At 37.4% G+C, this 20,434-nt stretch overlaps 1 protein-coding gene across 4 annotated transcripts in view; it reads right to left on the bottom strand.

Moving 5' to 3' along the window:
• The window catches only part of HIPK1 (homeodomain interacting protein kinase 1), a 58,480-nt gene that overhangs the window by 8,382 nt on the left and 29,664 nt on the right, over window positions 1-20,434 (bottom strand). For 3 of the 4 annotated variants that reach the window (XM_044238955.1, XM_044238954.1, XM_044238956.1), the window contains 10 exons: window positions 14,849-14,968; window positions 13,953-14,039; window positions 13,088-13,272; window positions 12,616-12,778; window positions 11,478-11,703; window positions 7,059-7,180; window positions 6,049-6,183; window positions 3,286-3,428; window positions 2,692-2,874; window positions 1,399-1,605 (listed from right to left, as the gene is read on the bottom strand). In XM_044238955.1, the coding sequence (XP_044094890.1) occupies window positions 1,399-1,605; window positions 2,692-2,874; window positions 3,286-3,428; window positions 6,049-6,183; window positions 7,059-7,180; window positions 11,478-11,703; window positions 12,616-12,778; window positions 13,088-13,272; window positions 13,953-14,039; window positions 14,849-14,968 (1,571 nt within the window). The remainder of the gene's footprint in view (window positions 1-1,398; window positions 1,606-2,691; window positions 2,875-3,285; window positions 3,429-6,048; window positions 6,184-7,058; window positions 7,181-11,477; window positions 11,704-12,615; window positions 12,779-13,087; window positions 13,273-13,952; window positions 14,040-14,848; window positions 14,969-20,434) is intronic. The other variant, XM_044238957.1, reaches the window with a different exon arrangement.

The raw sequence follows: 20,434 nt of genomic DNA, 5'->3' as shown, positions 1-20,434 counted from the left end.
CTGCATCAGGCACTATTCTCACCCTCCACATAGGTCTCACTAAATCCTCACAACACTTCTTTGAAGTAGTTACTATAATCCCCTTTTTGCAGATGAGGAAGCTGAAGCACAGAGAGATTAAGACACTCAGCCAAGATCACACAAGTGGTAAGTGGTGAAGACAGGATTCAAGCTGGCACAGAATGCTGCCAGATACACAGCTCTAACAAGTATTCCATGTTGCTGCTCGGCCATTTCCACCCACGGTTATCTCTACAGTATTCTCTGTATCATCCTGCTAAACTATATTAATGATTCCTTGGATGTCTAAACAAACTTCTCACCATATTTTTTTTTTAAATGTTCCTTCATAAACTGAACTCCACCTTCCTAACTTTAATTTTTCCTCATTTTTTAAAGAGACTTGGCTCTAGTCAAAGAAATCCTGCTGGTTACACATTTTTTGCCACTCCATAGTCATTTTTCCTCACTGGAAAGTTTACCTTTTCTCTTCCCCAAATCAGTTCAGAAACCACTTCCAAGGCTTAGTTTCAAGTCTACATCCCATTTGTAAATACCATTTTGTAACTGTAAATATCATTTGTAAATACCTCTTTTGAGGTACTTCATTCTAAATCTGCTCTTTCAGGTCATTAAACTTCATTCATATGTAACTCTGCAAAGTCTTCTCAGTTACTGTCATGTGTGAACCCTACCTTCCCAGGTAAACGTGGTGTTACTCCCTCTTTTTTATGCCTAGCACTAAAGGCCCAATAAAGCATACAACACAGAACAATCGAAGCAACTGACTATGTTCCCACTAAGAGAGAGGTGTATGTAATAGTTCTTCAAGGTATACACTCTCTCTTGGTTAACTGCCCAGTTAAGAACTTGGATTAAGGTGCTGAAATAAGAGGAAATTATCTGGTATGGACATTCCTCAACTTTCAGACCACAAAGCAGAAGGAGAAAGAAAGCAGCCCTATTTCAAGTTGGACCTCTTCCAAAGTGGCCTTTGCAGATTAAGAATTTACAAATAACCTCCTATCTACTGACTTTTCCAATTAACTGTTGTTTATGTGCTCTGCTATGGCATCTGTTTTCAGACCCTAAAGGTCCTTAAAGGCAGGGAATCATGTCCATGGTATAATGTGCATTCCAAACCAAAGCAGCTAAATATTAAGCGACTTAATATTCCCCTTCCAGCTAACGTATCTGAATAGAAGGATTTACCATGATGCTCAGTCATGGAAACTGGAGTGTTCTGACACATCCAAGACCACACTTCCAAAATATCAATTTTTAGTCCTTCCTCTCATAGCCCAAACTGGACCACTTGTCTGAAACCAAGGGCCTAAGGCTAAGAGCCTTAGTCACTCCTGCCTTCAACTGGATCAGGGAGCCATTCACCTATCTTACCTATTGGGCTTGTACTTATTGTCCTCTTCCTCATCGGTGTCACTGCGGATGGTGATGACACTCACAGGAGGGCTGGGAGTATCTGGAATGATGATTGGCTGATGCTGATCTGGGACAGGGACTAGGGAATTATAAGAAGATGTGGTACGGAGAGGACTGCTCCCAACAAGAGAATAGACTTGAGAAGGCAGAACATCCAGCGAAGACCTGTAGAAAAAGGCCATAAGAAACACTGTTAAGTCCCTGGCCCCCCAAATTATCTACCTTTTCCCCAGAACTCTTTCCAACTTGTTCTTTGACTCCTTTTCACCTAATCATTAATTCAATACACTTGACTATAGAAGTTACAATAAAAACTAAACAAAACCACTCTAAAAGAGGATTTCCATCAGAGCCAAGAACCCTAAAATACAATGTAAATTTTATTTTTGTATGCCCTTTATTCCATAGTTAAATTTCCCAATGTAACGTGGGCAGAAAAATAAAAACATTGGCAAAAAAGAGGGCCTCCGAAGGGGCACGTGCACCCGAATGTTTATAGCATGTCCACAATAACCAAACTATGGAAAGAACCTAGATGTCCATCAACTGATGAATGGATAAAGAAGATGTGTATGTGTGTGTGTGTGTGTGTGTGTGTGTGTATATAATGGAATACTATGCAGCCATCAAAAGAAATGAAATCTTGCCATTTGCAACGATGTGGATGGAACTAGAGGGTATTATGCTTAGTGAAATAAGTTAATCAGAGAAAGGCAACTATCATACGATCTCCCTGATATGAAGAAGTGGAGATGCAACATGGGGGGTCTGGGGGTAGGAAAAGAATAAATGAAACAAGACGGGATCAGGAGGGAGACAAACCATAAGAAACTCTTAATGTCACAAAACAAACTGAGGGGAGTTGGGGGGATGGGGGTAGGGAGAGGGTGGTGGGGTTATGGACATTGGGGAGGGTATGCGCTATGGTGAGTGCTGTGAAGTGTGTAAACCTGGTGATTCACAGACCTGTGCTCCTGGGGCTAATAATACATTATATGTTTATAAAAAAAAAAAATCATATAAAAAGAAAAAAAAAAAGAGGGCCTGGATTCAAAGTGGCAGCAGAGAGAAAGGATTTGCATAAGGAGGACACACCTGGTATGCATGCCCAAGTGAAAAGGTTATCTCTTCCTCAATTTGGCAGCTACTCGCTGCTTCTCACCAAAAAGGTCTATACCACAGCCCTTTAAATGCTGGCGATGTCTCTCTCAAAAATGGCACTTTTAACTACCAACTCTAACAAAGACTTACTTAGAAGAGACTGGAGCAGATTGCTTATTCTTCTTAGAAGGGAGAGAACTGGATTGTGGTTGTCTGACAACATGGGCAACACCAACATTCAGGGGCTGAGCAGTGGCCAGCGTCACGTGGTTAGTCAGCAAGGAGGGCTGCTGCATGATAGTGCTGTACTGGTTGCCATGAGAGTGGGCATTCCTGCACCAACAGAAAGACACAGAGAAGACTGAATGCCTAAACCACTGGGAAATTAGGACCAGATAGGTATTAAAAGCAATTAAGACAACCAAATAGAGCTGCATTTTATTTTTTAAATTGGGCACCTGGATGACAAAGCCTTGGTTTTCATTGCATGGTTTCTAAATGCATAAGACTTTCGATCTGAAGTAAATGATTCCTGACCTCAGAACCTATGTTTTCCTATATTCCAAGCTTCTCATTACTCCACCTCCTAGCCCGAAATGGGTTCTTTTCTTAAAGAATCTGAAACAGAGATACATCTCTCCTTTCCTTTATTTTCTTCCTAGGAGTCTGACCAAATCATTAAGCACTCCTACCCTAAGGGAGCTGCCCTTGCAGATCTCCCAGAGAGGAACACAGGGTACTTGCCTCCAGTCTGTGAGCTGCTGGCCACTGCCCATGGCCTCTGGAATGACTGCTGTGGGTTGGACAGAGTTGTGCAGAGCTACCCCAGGCAACTGTTGCCAAGTTGAAGGCAGGAGAATTTGTTGGGTTCCTCCAGGCCAAGCCTGCTGTAAGGAAACACACACAAAAAAGATCCAGACTTAACTCATTCTTGGCTTTTTCTTTTGTTTTTTAGATGAAAGAAAAATTCATATTGTAAAAGAAGTTGCTTGTAGATTGTTAACTTGCAGAGATCAAAAAAGAAAAGTCAGAGGGGCTCAAGGTTACAAGTCTTATGAACAGGGAAAGAGAACATACTGCTTTCTCTGGGCCACCTCTGTAACATGACCACCAGGGTATTAAAGAAAAGAAGATCCCTGTGGTTAAGAGTTTCTCTATTATAATGTGGAGTCAAAGAGTCTGAAAAGTTCAGAGGTAAGCTCTGGTTAAATGATGGAATATAATTTTTGCAAGGATTCTAAAAATACACCTAGAAAGAGTTAAGACAGTTCCCTTGAGATTAAAAATAGGAATTTTAAAATTTAAGTGCCAATCAGTTAAGACATCAGGTCAATTCAACCCATAAAACAAAGGGGAGAATTATGCCTTTTTAAAAGGGTAGAACTTCAAACATGAAGCCAGATGTGAATGACCAAAGGCCAAAATCCTTTTGGCAAACAAGCATATGCCAGAAACAGAAAGCCAACTTCATCATATATAGCCATATGAGAGAATTAAATAAGGCAGTAAGTAAAATATTTCCAAAACAGATGCAGGGAGCACCATATTTTGTTTTTAATAGTTACTTAAAATATACTGTTTAACATATCATTTATAAAAATATACTTCAACATAAAAACTAATCACTACAAGAAAATACATCATTTCTGGTTTTTAACAAGCACTTGCAATAGACAGCAACAAATATGTTTTCTGAAACTTCTTACAGAAATTCTGGCATTTTCTTAAAAATGCGAACAGATTTGAAAGTTTCCTTTTTAAACTTTAAAATTCTACAGTACAATCACCTACAATGCTAGGGTACATATGGTTCTTTCTTAAATTTCAAACTGCAAGGCCATCAACACACTGTTTTAAAAATATTTCTGCAAGTAACAGATCCACTTGTTACAAATACCGGTTCCAAACAAGAAGCCTTCAAAGCAGAGAAACTGCAAACACGTCTGCTACCATAAGCAGAATTTAAAACAAAATAAAACAAAACAAAAAATAAGAGAAGTATGTTAAGTCACACCATGCGTCTTTCCATAAGCCAACACCTGCACAAGACAAAGCATGTAGTTTAATACAGAGCAAGAAATAACATTCCAACGTGAGGCAGAAATCTGGCGTTCCGAGCGACGAACTGTTTTGACAGAGGAAGAACAAAAATATGCAAAGCTTAGCAAATGACTAGAGCAAACTTAAGAGAAGCAGGAGAGGAGAGTATCAACTAACATTCTCAAAACTACAGGTGAGCAAGTTAGAACCAGGGCCTGGATCAATCAAATTGGAAATGTATCTGACTCCCTTGCACTCGGGTTTTATGCTCATAATATAATTAATATGGAGGTGACAAAGGCTTTTAAACTAAAAACCAAGCAAATTCCGACAACCAAAGTATGTTTCTGGAAGTGTTTATACTCACACAGAGTCCTTGAGAAACAACAAAGGAATTTAAAAGCCCCTTCACAAAAGATACAGATAATCAGTATTCAGTAGTATCAATAAGGTTTTCAAATGCTTACCTAGCTTTAAATTTCAAATAATGAAATGCTGGATGTCCAATAAACAATTCTAACTCCCCCGAATAAACCAAAACACATCCAAAGACCACTCTGAAGGATACAAATCCTGAAATACACCTTGATGTCCTACTTATTTTTCCTATCTCTAAGCCCCATACTACTGCATTTGCTGCTGCATTTAGTGACTGTTCCCAGGACTTTTAGTCACAAAGGTATTGCATAAGAGTTTTCAGCCATATTTTCATCTCTGTATAAAGACCTATTTGTTAAGTCATTAATTTCTCCATAAACCCCTAAAAATGAGTTTATATTTAATCACAACCAACAAATGAAATATGATCTAAAAAAATTCTACAGGGAACATCTTTAAATGGAAGATATCAGCTGCCACTGATCATGAGTGGCAAAGAGAGTTATCTTCATATGTTCATAGAAGAAACGTTAACATCAACTGATAAAGCAATAAATTAGGAGCATCTTAAACATTTCTACACGCACAAAAATTTTAGAAGCTTAAAATAGCAAATAAAGAAGGAAGCTAACTTGCCAAGGAGTTCAAATTTTGGCCATCCGGATACCTGCAGCAAAGCCAAACTAAGGGCCATTTCCTTTATTCTCAAGGATCAGAGGGTAAAAGAGCAAAAAACAGATACAGTGTTGAAGCTCTTCTGAGGCTACACCAAGTGCTTTTATCACACTAGGCTGGCAAAGAAGAATAAAGGGATCTGGTTCCTTACAGAGCCACTCTGAATATCAGAATCAAACAGTGCTTCAGCAAATGTTGGGGAGGAAAACAACGAGACATTAAAGATGTAGCAAGAACACAGCCACAAGATGGCACATGCTTCCATGCCCTCTGCAAAGACTAAGTTAAATTTTTTTTTTTTTTTTTTTTAATGAGAAAACCAGAAGAAAACAGAACAAAAACAAGCAGGAAAAAATAAAAAAGAAAGAAACCAAAGAAACTCCGTTAGTAACACAATCAAGTGAGGGGAATTACCAGTACAGCGGCAGTCTGTTCAACCAGCGCCGGCCGGCCGGCTGCGCAGCTCAGAGTAAAGGGCACCGCATACTGCGGTGCGATGGTGGCTACTTGAGGGTGGAGAGTTGCTACCATTAGTGGTGTACAGCTTCCCTGCAACGTAGATCAGGCAGATGAGTGAAACAGACACGGAGGCAGGTTATCTGGATTCAGAAGGGTTCTCATTCCCCCCAAGATATTACCAACAAGCAGTCATTTCGTATCACCTAAATGCACGTACAAACACAACTTGCCCCTTCAACTCTGCACAGCATCAGCCTACTAGGTCAAATGTCAAGGGCCTAAAGCAATCAAGTACAGGAATCCTTCTTGGGCCAGATTCAGAGGATCGGTTCTACAAAACTCAGGTAACAAAGGCATGTATTAATAATTTCTCTTCTTCCTACTCCCAAGAGAAGAGTTTCTGGACTTCCAAATTTCTTCTGTGTATTGGGACACAAATATTTACACATAGAATTGAAAATACAGTATCTGTTGCTTATGTAAGTCTTTCATGATGTTCTTGCCCATCTTAGTTGCATGTCCCATGGCAGGTAGAAAATTTTTAAGGCTTCCTATAGCTCAAACACACAGAGTGAAGGAATGTAACACTTGAAGAGGCATCCTGATCTGATGCAGCCTCTCTGCCATGACGTCATTCTGAAAGAGCCAGCAAAGGGGCCACTGAAGGGAACAAAAGGGCAACACTTTATCTTTAGAATCAAAATGTTACTCCATGTGTATAAAAAATTAACTACATCCCACAAAGTCGGAGTGAATTTACTCAAAACACAGTTTATCAGGGTCAGGGTATTTATCCCTGTAAGTCTAAGGAAGACACTGTCAGAGTTGCAACAGTGTTAGGAATCATTCCTCTAGAGTTGTCTCCTTTTACGTCCACTGAATCATAACCAAGAAAGATCTGACAGTCAAAGCAAATACCATCCTCGAGGACAAACACGGAGTGTCCGAGCTGCCGTGGCTGTTACCTGCGTCAGCACTCCCGACTGGATCTGCAGTGGCTGCGCGGCTGGCGCCTGGGGTACAATCGGCACGGCGTTATCCATCCTCACAGGGAATCCAGAGTGTTTTGTTGTTGCTTGTAGTCCAGCTGCAGAAAACACCACCACAGTTAAAGTGCTGTGTGAGGTCTGCGCCTTGTTTGGGGCTTTCTTGTTTTTAGCTTTTCTGTTCAAATAATTCATCACCCAGGTTAGTATTAGACACGTAAGACAAAGGAGTTTCATAGAAGTCTAGAGGGCTAAGAAAAGGGAGACTGGTTTGGCTCTTTCAGGTTAAATTCATGGGAAGATGTTTGATACAAAAAGGGATGGTTTAAGGGAATTAAAGAAATTTTTTTTTTGTCCTACAACACTTAAAACTAATACCCATCCCATTCCCATTAACAGCACACGCAAAAGCAAACAAACAAAAAATCTACACTTATTAGGTTACATTCACCTTTTAATCCATTCGGGGGAAAAATCTGGATTTTTTACATGTAATCTATTAAAAGTGAAGACTTAAAATAATTGTAACTTTTGGTTAGTTATGGCTCAAGTTAAGAAAAAAATTATCATTATTTATCATCTAAGTTACCCTTTGAGAATATTTTAAGATGTTTTACCCTACTCCTCAAAAAATTCACAAATTAGTTATACATTTGATCTTTAACTAGTATACGAACTGAAGAAATTATAACTCAGGATAAAAATATTTAAAAAGTAGATATTTGCGTTTACAGAAACACTTTTTTCTACTTATTTTAGGAATCTGCCTTTGCCTTTGCCAGCTTTCTAATAAGGCTCTTTTACAACTAATGCATAGCTAAGAAAATCAAGAATTTTTGTTGCCTTGCTTTGGGCACAAATGCTGAATGAATGTTTCCTCCAAATGGGAATTTCTTATTCTGGGGGAAAAAGGGGCTCAGGACAGCTCTCCCTTTAGCCAAGAGTTGAAAAGAGAGACTTCAAAGCTTTCTTTTAAACCTGCCCTATCAAAACTGTCAATGTGCAGAATTTAAGTTTCTATTATCTACTAATAGAAGTTTCTCTAATTCACTAATGCCTGCGTTTGGTGAGGTGGGAACACAAACATATTATTTTAATTAGAATACTTCTTCAGTGACACTTTCTAAGCTACCAATGACTAACTTCTCTTAATATTACTATAGAGACACCAAATAAGCGTAACTCCTAAACTCTAATACTGTGGTTTTCAGCAAGTCTTACAATTTTCCTTTTCAGTGATTTACAAGTATTTTAGCAGTAAGATGTCACACTGGAAAACACAATCCACAAATACACAAAGTAAGAGAGACTAGTAAGATCAGAAATAAAACACCAGAATAATACCTTTTTTAAAAAGTGCTACTTATATAAAAATAAAAGGTAACAAATCCAGATATCCAGATTAGAAAGAAAATCTGCCAGCTGTTCTTCATAAGGCAATGCTATCTAGTAAGATAGCTAAGCGGAGAAAGACAACTATCATATGATCTCCCTGATATGAGGGAGTGGTAATGCAACATGGGGGCTTAAGTGGGTAGGAGAAGAATCCATGAAACAAGATGGGATAGGGAGGGAGACAAACCATAAGTGACTCTTAATCTCACGAAACAATCTGTGGGTTGCTGGGGGGAGGGGGGTTGGGAGAAGGGAGGTAGGGTTATGGACATTGGGGAGGGTATTGCTTTTGGGTAAATTGGAAGGGGAGATGAACCATGAGAGACTATGGACTCTGAAAAACAATCTGAGGGGTTTGAAGTGGCGGGGGGGTGGGAGGTTGGGGTACCAGGTGGTGGGTATTATAGAGCGCACAGCTTGCATGGAGCACTGGGTGTGGTGAAAACATAATGAATACTGTTTTTCTGAAAATAAATAAATTGGAAAAAAAAAAAAGAAAAATCTGGGAAGAGCTAATGTACAAATAAATGATTCTTACTCACTGTAAAAAAAAAAAAAAGATAGCTAAGCAACATCAAAATTCTTGTCTAAATTCCCAGGACATATGGCCAACTACAAGACAACATTACTGTGATAGCCTCCTAGAAATGGGCAGGAACAAAGGGCAAAGGGAGGCAAAATTTAGGAAGAAATGTTCATGACGTTCACCTCTAAGTTTCAAGATAATGAAGTAAAAGGGACAAAATTACAAAATAATAGTCATCATTGAGCAAAATGTGTACCTATTTTGGTCAACTGGAATAGTACAGAAAGTAGTATTTAGAGTACTAACCTAAAAATGCAACTAAATAACCATCAGATTGCTTTCATAATTTAGGTTAAACCACAGCAGTTAAGCTAGCTTCAAACTTGCTTCAGAAAACTACAAGTGAAAACCAAGAATTAACAAAAGGCAACGCTTTTGGAAGGTTCTCCCTGAACTCTGAACTAAGAAATTACTCAAGTTTTGGTTTTTGTTTTGTTTTGTTTTTGTTGAATACAACCCATTAAATAAAAAACCATGGAAGTATGGAAAGAACTATTTAATTGATGAGGGTCAATTTTCCTCTAAGTATAGTATTTTGCAAAAGAGCAGATAGTGAAAGAAAAAAGGCAACCTGGAATACAGGACTGCTAGGAAAAAACCAGCATATGGCTGGGCTGGCAAACCAACTGACAACCTTTTCAGCTGAGTTTAAATGCTAAGAGGAGGTACAGCATATTTCAAAACCCCACTGCCTAGGTTCAAGTCCCAATTTTACCACTAGCTAGTTATTAAGACTTTGGGCAGATGAAAGAATCAGGTTCAATTTTCTCATCTTTAACGGGACATATTGACATTAGGCATAATGACATTACCTACTTCCTAGGATTGTTTGCTGAGGATGAATTAATACAAGTACAAATAGAACATTATCTGGCATGTAGTAATACTTATCAGCTATTTTCATCCTTATTACCTTAACTTAAAAACTCCCTTTTGTTTGGAAATTTTATAATTTGCTCTAGCTCCTCAGGTTATTCGGACTTCCTATAGAAAAAAATTTCCAAAACTTATACTTACCTAGTTAAAGCAAAAGGAGTTACACCACTTTCCCCCTCTATATCGAGTCTACATTTTTTTTTTTTTTATTAAGGGAACCAAAAAGTTCTGCCTCGTCTCATAAATACCATCTGAGAAGCAGCAGAAGACTTCAGAGTCTCACATCTGAAAACTGTTCCTGTGAGACTCACTTTGGAAAAGGTGAAGGGGAGGAGGGTGGCTAGTTCGCTAACTTCAGTAGAAGAATCACTCAACATATGATAACCCAAAGTATAGAATTTACTATCATGTAGTATACCAGAAAATTATTTGGAAGTTAGGCTAAATTTGCATTTACGGGTTTGGAATCTGCTCCTCCGCTCTCCCTGTGGTTTCTCCCTGGTTTACATCGCTATCGCTCTCCTGTCCTCCCGGTAATCTCTCAGTCTCCCCTAGCCCCTCTTTTCCTTCTGTTTGCTCCGACTCTGTCAGAAACCAAACAAACAAGAGAATCACAGTCAATAAGTAACTGAAGTTAAAAGATAAAAATGCTACCTGCTTCTGCTATGACAAGACTGAATCCTGGTTTATTACCACGGAGTACAGTCAATGACTTTCTGTTGGGAAAGTCAAGTATGCTATCAGAAAATATCCTTAAATAATTTAACCTTTTAATTGGCTCACCATATCAATAAACACATTTCCCATATTTCAGAAAAAAAGGAACTGGATGGAATGAATTACAGAACAACAATGAAAAAAATGAGGAAGGATGGGAATGTGAAATTTTAAATTTTAAATCTTATTGCAATGCATGGGGTCAGAGCCTCTTTCTTCAGCTATTCTGTTCCTCTGTTTATAGAAGTTTGCAGGAAGAGTATGATTCATAAGCTAAAGCAGATAATCTAAATGTACTCCCCACAGGTACCTCAGCTTGTAGAATTTTTCAGTTCAATAAATAATAACCTTATTTCTGAATGTAATTCATGAGGTTATATATTCTTAGGCATAATTTTTACATTTTAGGATAAAATTACCTTTTATTTGAAATGTTAATTTTATTTAATAATGGAATGATAAAGGAGTAAGATTCGATAAAGAATTTCTGTTTACAACAAATTTCTTCAAGCTTAGTATTTCTGCATATTGAGAGAAACATACTTAAACAAGATATAGGACAGTGGCACAAGGTCTCAGTGGGCAAGAAATTGTTATCACAGCAGTTCAAATACGAAAAGTTAATTGAACTCCCAAAATGTGTCAGACAGTATCAAAATTAAATAAACAACCAATGTAAAAAGGGTAAATCTTCATATTCAGAAACAGAGTTTAAACTTGTCAGAGATCAAAACTGAACAACTAGATACCTACTAAGGAACTGCGTAAAGCAAGATCTGTGGGTCTGATATGATACTATTCCATACAGGAGTTTCCCCACTTACTCTGAAAAGCAGGTGGACATACTATAAATGTTTGTTGGAACGGATCTGTCTGAGTGCAAATTTGGGTGGTTCCAGGCTGCAAGGACACGCCCTGCTGGGCAACTCCAGGAACTGGTGCTGCAGACGATGGATACAAAGCCGACTGGTAGTTTAGCAATGAGACATCTGAATTAGCCAGGGAAAGAGTAGCAGCTGCTGCAGTAGAACTGGAAGCTAGAACACTGGCCTAAAAACAAAAGGATAATAGTTGTATATGGACATAAAGCAGAAATAACAGTATTTTTACACATGCAGAATCTAGCCAGAAAAACTTAAAGTTTTAAAATGTAGTAGTAATGGTCCCTGAAATAACTCTCTGCTTAGGAAATTTTCCCAGTCTCTAAATTTAAGGCATACTATAAGGTTGAATAAGAAAACACAGAATCAAAAACAGTCCTGTACTAAGGACAGCCTCAGATAAACCCTTATCCCTTCTCTCTGTACAAAAAGTTGCTGGATATGAGATACCACCAAATCGCACTTTAAAAGAAATTAGGAAGCTCACATCTTCAGTGACAAATATAAATATCACTGTTTGGCAAACAAATGCAAAATCACTCTTAAAGTTAATTACTGGAAACCCCAAACTGAACTCATAGAAACTCTGAGTAGACTGGCGGTTGCCAGGGACAGGGCAGCAGGTGGGAGAGAAAGTGAGTGGAGGAAATCAAAGGCAAACTGTAAACTTGCAGTTACAAGATGAATGAGTTCTGAGGATCTAATGTACAGTAGAGAAAAAAATTACTGGAAATACCCTTCAACACACTGTAATGAGAAATATAAAATCTTTCTAACAGAGAAAGTCAGTGGCTAAAGTCAATACAACTAACAGCAGTAAGAAGTACAACAGCTATGGTCCACTTATGAAACTAGGAGAAAACTATAAGAACCTGAATTAGGCCTTTGTATTTAGTTTTTGGCGACACATTACTGGTAAGTGTCATGTCCACCTGGTTTTCCATCACTTTCGCCATGCAGGAAATTCGTTCAGAAATAACAAGATCACCAAAGCAAAGACTGGTTTCTTTATCTCAACCTGTACTCTTAACTAGTTCCTATCCCTATTAGGTTCGAATTTCCAAAATCATTTACTGAATACCTGATTGTGCACTGTATTAAGCTGGTTGCTGAAGCTCATGGTTAGATTTGTGCTTGTATTTGGGGCAACGTGAGTAGTGAAGGGACTCTTGATCTGACTCACTGTATCATACATGTGAACCCTCCGCTTGCAGATCTCCATGTTCTGAAAACAGGACTTAACACTGAAAAGAAAGATTAAAGATTCAGTAAAATGTATGCTAAGATTTAAAAAGTTAACAAAAACTCAAAATGAATACGGATCAAAATTTTAACCCAACTATATTTAGATAAAATGAATCAAGAGTTTTTATAACTGTAAAGAGAAAAAACAGACATCTTATTTTTAATCTCATGATTTTTCAATGAGAAAGGAAAGCATCAGTGAGCCACATATGCAAGTACCAAGGCCGCTGCTCATGATCACTCTGTTTAACTGTAAGATGGTAACAACACAGGACCACATCATGGTGAGTGCCCCAGACCATACTCACTGATTGCTATGTGGAAAATCCAGAAGGTGGGTCATTGTCACAAACTGATGGTTAAGAGTTTTCAGAGGAGTAACTCTCTTATCTGCATCAATTGTTAGCATTTTTTTTAACAGATCAATATATTCTCTTCGATCCGCCTTCTCTGCCAACATATCTGTTCCCTCCAAGTCTGTGGACATATTTACCTTACGGGAAAAATTTAGAAATATCACACTTCATCATTTAACCTTTAATGTTGATACTAAGCATGTGCATAATACATAGATAGATCGATAAACAGATACAGATCTCAAGAGAAAAACCTGAGGAAATTCATTTTATTACAGAAAAATCATTTTAACAAGTGGAAACTCTTCTTACACTAAATAAAATCTTCAATTTGGTAGAGTGTGTTGGTAGAATAAAGCTGAATGAACCTTTTCATTCAAAATTTGGACAAACAAATGAAAGCAATTATTATTACTTAAAAATTCCTATTGTTGAAAAGATTAAATGACATAATAAATATGAAGTGTTTAAACAGAATTTGGAACACAATATGCACTCAACTAATGTTAGCTCTTATGTATTTTTTTAGCAGAGAAAATGGACAGTAAAGAAATCTTCAAAAACAGTATCTCAAAATACTGACACGCAAAGAGATCAGTTAAGCAAAAGCAAGGGAGAACACGTAATTCCAAAAGTATCTTGGTTAGGACTCAAATGTTCTTTTAATACATGGCAGAATATTAATGAACTTCTATCTCTAAAAAATGAAAATGTACTAGAAGATAACAGATTGAATCTATCTTTAATATAATTAATCAATGGAAGTGTGTCTCTGAGATACGGAAATATCTGGCTTCCTGAAACTTTCTATACTCACCTGAGCCATGTCATCTAAACAATTAAAAATGTACTTTCGAGCTTCTTTTGATTTGATTCCAGTCTCCAATTCATGTTCTTCCGGTGTCTATAAAATACAGATTAAAAAAAAAAATTCCATCTGTACGTTATTTTCACATTTTGTTCAAATTAAAGCCAAAATACAAAGAAACAGGTGTCATCACCTTGCCAATCAGAGATGGCAAACATGAAAGTAATTTACAGCCAGAAAATCTTCTAGCATATGAATGGGACCTGGATATCTGACTACTCTTTTAATACTGCTAAATTAAATGTGGAAACAATGATGTAGCACAGTACCTGAAGGATGTCATGTAAGAGGATCATTACCATATTTCTCTTAAAGCTACTTTCAAAGGAAATGATATTTCAAATCCTAACTATTAAACAGGTTCAGGGACAGAGATTTACAAAGTTACTCAAACTCGTTTGAGATCTCAAGTTAAAGGAGTAGATTCAGAAGTAAAAAGCAGGCATTTATTTCATGAAAATATATAAGGCCTTAACATGGTGAGTTAGAAAATTATGTTGTTTTCTCATATTTACTCAGAATTCTCCAAAAAACAGTCATAGCTAAGTTATTCTTGTTCTTCCTGTGATTTAATGGTGACACTGTTTTCCATACCCTCTTCTCAGCTGCTGGTTCAAATATACAAAACAACCTCAGACAACTGAACGGTGTTTATTTATTTACTTACTTTTTTAAGCTAAGGATCAGGTCAGATGGGTACAATGAGATAATTTTTTTAAGTACTTCCTGCAAACATACATTGCCACCACCACCATCCCCTTTCCCACCTCCACCTCAAGAACTTAGTAACTAAAAAGCTGGGAGTAAGGAGTGCAGGAATGGGTAGTATAGTAGGGGAGACAGACCTTAAGCCTCCACAGCGGATACCCCAAATTAGGATCTCTGTTGAAAAATCTCGTTGTTTTTGTCCCAGCACTGAGAAGATATTCGGCGGGCAGGCCTTGTGTTTGTGAAATGTAACGAATCTGAAACATCAAAACCATTAAGACACTGATTTGGAGTGGAAAGAGAAAATATTAAAAACTTCTACACTAAGACATTATTAGCTCTAGTTAAATCAATACAAATAAAACATATCTGTAAATACATATATATGCAAACCCACTCAAAGGTGATTCCCAAATATTTATTCAGTTATTTCTGTGTTACTGTATCTGTCATTTACAAGGAAAACTCAGTTTTGAAAATTTTGTGTATAAACACTTTCGCTTTTCTGTAGACCTCTGATACAAAGTTCAGAAAACTTTAGGTGATTTTTAGGACAGAACAGAATAATTTCCAACAAACTATCTCATGGATCACAAGGGTTTTTCCATTTCATTTGTTGATGTATTATCAAATTAAAAAGATCAGGAAAACATTTTTATAAGCTTCTTTCTTCCTTGGTTACTCTAGCTCCCTACTCTAAATTGCCATAGAGCTTCTCTCTCATACCATAAAATTAAATACTAATTTAGTTTCTCTATCCCTACATCACTAGGGGGCAGGCAGTGTGTTCATTCAACCAACATTTACTAAGTACCCACTATGAACTAACCTACCAGCTCCCAAAGTCTGGTCTGGGGAGCCTTGGGGGTCCCCAAGATCCTTTCAGGGAGTCCACAAACCAAAACTATTTAAAAAATAATACTCAGAAATTATCTGCCTTTTTCATTTCGTTATGGGGATACAATAGAGATTTCCAGAGAGGATGTGTGATGAGGTCATTGCTCTGATGGCTAATAAAATACGTGCTTGTATATAGTTGTGTTTAAAAATTTTTCCAGTTTTATTGTTCAACATTTGTTTGCTTCCACAATTCCAAAGACCCAAGAAAGCAACAGAAGAGGTGATTTGCTTTTCTCTCCACTACTGAGAGTGATACAAGAGGTAATTTATTTTTTAACCACCTTTTCCATATTTGAATGGCTGTATTTAAGATAAAATTAGAGAGAACTTATAAGCCAGGAAATAAATCTTACTTCCCATCTCTCCCCCTAAAAACTTTCTTCTGAGTTATTTTTTATTTTATTATTTTAAAAAAGATTTTATTTATTTATTTATTTATTTGAGGGGAGAGTATGTGTTTAAGCCAGAGTAGGGGTAGAGGCAGAATCTCATGCAGATGCCGTGCTAAATGTGGATCCTGAAGTAGGGCTCTATCTCATGACCCCTAGATGACGACCTGAGCCAAAAATCATGAGTCCCATGCTTAACCAACAGCTACCCAGGTACAGCCAGTTTAACTTCTAATGCAGTATATACTAACAGATATAATGTATACAGACAGACTTCTTTGGGATCCTCACCAATTTTTTAACAGTGTAAAGCAGAGGTCAGCAAACTATGGCCTGTAGGCCACATCTGGCCTGCTTTCATGAGACAATTTCAGGTAACACCAGGATATCACTCTTGAATCTGTGAGAGCTACATAATGGAAGTCAATATAGCATTAACAAAATAGAAAAAAAAAATTTAATGTAGATAAGAACATTTTTAAAAAAAGATTTTATTTTTATTTATTTATTTGACAGACAGAGATCATAAGTAGGCAGAGAGGCAGGCAGAGAGAGAGAAAGGGGAAAAGGCTCCCTGCTGAGCAGAGAGCCTGATACAGGGCTTGATCCCAGGATCCTGGGATCATGACCTGAGCTAAAGGCAGAGGCTTAGCCCACTGAGCCGCCCAGGTCCCCCTAGATAAGAATATTTTAAATATGAACTTCTTTTGCATACAAAAATGGTGAAATATTTTTTAAAATCAAGAATAAAATTTGTGCAATAAAATACCACTCAGACATTTAAAACAATAGAAGAAGGGCAACTGAGTGGCTCAGACAGTTAGGTATCGGACTCTTGATTTTGGCTAAGGTCATGATCTCAGGGTCTTGAGATCGAGTCCTAGGTCAGGACTAGATGCACTAGGCATAGAGCCTGCTGAAGATTCTCTCTTCCTGTCCCTCTGCCCCTCCCCACCCTGCTTGCTCACATGTGCATGCTCACACTCTCAAAATAAGTAAAAGAAATAAATGACAGAAGTTTAATTCTTGACACACAAAGATATTTCACAGTATACCAAGTAGAAAAACAAGATTACAAATTAAATAATCTCACTTAAAAAATTACATTTCACTGATTCTAAGAGGCATATTTTTTCACACTAACATCTTTGAAATCAAAATATGTCTCACAACTGGTAACTGTCATGGTTTAACTGGCAGCATTCTTTTTACAGGTACAGAAAAATGGTGTATCTTTCAGTCAGTAGTGTCTTAAATATGACCAAATACAGTATATATGCTCCTCTATATCCCTAAGTTTATCATGTGGAATAGAACTATATATAGCACATATATTCATTCATTCTTTTAGGAAGTACTTATTGAGCGAGGCACTGGTGATTTTAAAAATAGATATGGTTCCTGCTCTCATAAACCCTGCAGTCAAGTGAGGGAGACAGAAACTGAATATTCAAACTGAATTCGCATTCTGAAAAAAAGAAACAAGCTTCTATAAAAATGCATAGCAAAGGAACCCAAGCTAGATTGGGGACTGGTAAGGAAAAGCTCCTTGAGAAAGTAATGCTTGAGCTAATAAATGAGTAGGCACTGACTAGATGAAATGAATGGGTGGTACAGAAGCATTCCAGACTATGAGAAAAGTACGTACAAGGGGCCTTTGCTGGAAGGATGCATATTCTTAACCAGTGCTGAAATGATGCCAATAGTGTTAGAGCACTTTTCGAAAAGCAAGAAGAAATGGTATAAGATCAAAGAGAGGGAGAGAGAAAGGGGAAGGACAACCTATGTAGGGGCTCAGAGGCCATATTAAGAATTTAGCCCTTCGGGCGCCTGGGTAGCTCAGTGGGTTAAGCCGCTGCCTTCGGCTCAGGTCATGATCTCAGGGTCCTGGGATCGAGTCCCGCATCGGGCTCTCTGCTCAGCAGGGAGCCTGCTTCCTCCTCTCTCTCTCTGCCTGCCTCTCTGCCCACTTGTGATCTCTCTCTCTCTGTCAAATAAATAAATAAATAAAATCTTAAAAAAAAAAAAAGAATTTAGCCCTTCACTCCGGCAGAGAGACAGGCACAGAGAGAGGAGGAAGCAGGCTCCCCGCCAAGCAGAGAGCCCGATGCGGGGCTCGATCCCAGGACTCTGAGATCATGACCCGAGCCGAAGGCAGTGGCCCAACCCACTGAGCCACCCAGGCGCCCCCCCAAAAGTATTTTAAAAACCACTGAAGAATAAGGAAGTAGCATGATCAATTTGTGTTTTGTAAAAATCCTGTAAAAAAACTGGAGATCTATGTATATAATTGGAGATTATGTATATAATTTATATATTATGTAGAAAAGTATTATATAATTATTTACTTAGTGCCTGTTTCCCATCACCAAACTACAGCCTCCATGAGGGCAAGTATAATGTTTTATGCAGCACTATATCCCCACTGTCTAAGGTAGGTACTCAATAAGTACATGATGAAAATTAACAAATTATATACATAAATAAATACAAAATATGCCAAATCATAAAGGGTCACCTCTGAAGGTTGAAACTACTAAAGGTTAAAAGTTTTATCTCTTGGTTTACTGCATCTTTTCTAATTTTTCTATAATGATGCACTTAAAGAATTAAAACATTTAAAAATTTTAATATTACAGAATGAGTTTTACTGTGAAAGTAGAATGGGAAGCTATCATCCAGATGCTGCTTTTCACATAGCTTACAAACAGCAAAAACAAAAGTCCTGTATTTATGCAAACAAAGCATTATTGTCATTTGTTATATTAAACAAAATGTTTTCAACAAATCTGAAGCTATTAACTAATATTTCAAGAATCACAAATATCTGCTATAAAATCTGCTATAGTATTCATGAAAAACCTTTAGCTGATATCATATTTAACAGTGAAATACTGAATTATTTTCCCCCTAAAATCTGGAACAAGACAAGGATTTCTGCTCTTATACTTCTATTCAACACTGTTATTACTGCTTTAATACAAAGCAATTAGGCAAGAAAAAAAAGGAATTCAAACTGGAAGGGAAGATGTAAAACCATTTTTATTTGTAGATAACTTGATTTTATAGTTAGAAAATTGTAAGGATTCCATTAAAACAATGAGAACTAGAGCTCTATCAGAAAACTACTCGAGGGGGGTGCTTGGGTGGCTCAGTTGGTTAAGCAACTGCTTTTGGCTCAAGTCATGATCCCAGAGTCCCAGCATCGAGGGTCACATTGGGCTCCCTACTCAGCGAAGTGTCTGCTTCTCCCTCTGACCCTCTCCCTTCTCATTCTCTCTCTCTGCTCTCAAATTTAAAAAGAAGAAGAAGAAGAAGAAGAAGAAGAAGAAGGGGAGGAGAGGAAAAAAACTACTAGAGGGGCACCAGGATGGCTAGTCAGTAGAGTATGCAACTCATTTTATCATGAGTTCAAGTCCAATGAATTCAACCCCCACACTGGGAATACAGATCACTTAATAAAAATAATAAAGTAAAAGAACCTTAAAAAAAAAGAAAACTACTAGAAAAAGAGTTCAACAAGTTTGAAGAATAAAAGATCAATTACAAAACTCATTGTATTTCTATACATTAGCAATGAATAACCTGAAAATAAAATAAAGAAAATAATTCCATTTACCACCACATCAAAAAAAAAAAAATAGAATACTTAGAAATAAATTTAATAAGAGAGATGAAAACTTGTACTCTGAATATTACAAAATGTTGCTAAAGAAAACCTAAAAAATCTGGTCACATTTATGGGATCAGAAGACAATATTGTTAAGATGGTGATACCTCCCAGAGATTCAATGGACTTTACTTTTTAAACAAAACAACCAATAATTATTTTGTAGAAATTAAAAAGAAAACCCCTAAAATTCACATGGAATCTCAAGGTCCCTTGAATATCTAAAACAATATTGAAAAAGAAAAAAGTTAGGGGCGCCTGGGTGGCTCAGTGGGTTAAACCTCTGCCTTCTGCTCAGGCCATGATCTCAGGGTCCTGGGATCGAGCCCCGCATCGGGCTCTTTGCTCAGCAGGGAGCCTGCTTCCCCCCCCTCTCTCTGCCTGCCTATCTGCCTACTTGGGATCTCTCTCTCTCTCTCTCTGTCAAATAAATAAATAAAGTCTTTAAAAAAAAAAGAAAAGAAAAAGTTAGAGGACTCACACTTCCTAGTTTCAAAACTGACCACAAAACTACAGTAATCATAACAGTGTAATACTGGATAAACACAGATATATAGATCAATGGAACAGAACTTAAGAGTCCACAAATAAATCACTGTATTTACGGTCAACTGATTTTTGATAAGGATGCAAAGAGGTAGGGAAAGAACAGTCTTACAGAAAATGGTGTTGAAAAAACTGAATATCCACATACAAAACAATGAAATTGAACCCTTGCTTTATTCTATATAGAAAAATCTACTTAAAATGGCTCAAAGATCTAA

This window comes from Neovison vison, chromosome 2, assembly GCF_020171115.1.
Source record: "Neovison vison isolate M4711 chromosome 2, ASM_NN_V1, whole genome shotgun sequence".
Lineage (NCBI taxonomy): Eukaryota > Metazoa > Chordata > Mammalia > Carnivora > Mustelidae > Neogale > Neogale vison.
The sequence above is the reverse complement of the archived record's forward strand: the minus strand, read 5'-3'. Positions and strand labels throughout refer to the sequence as shown.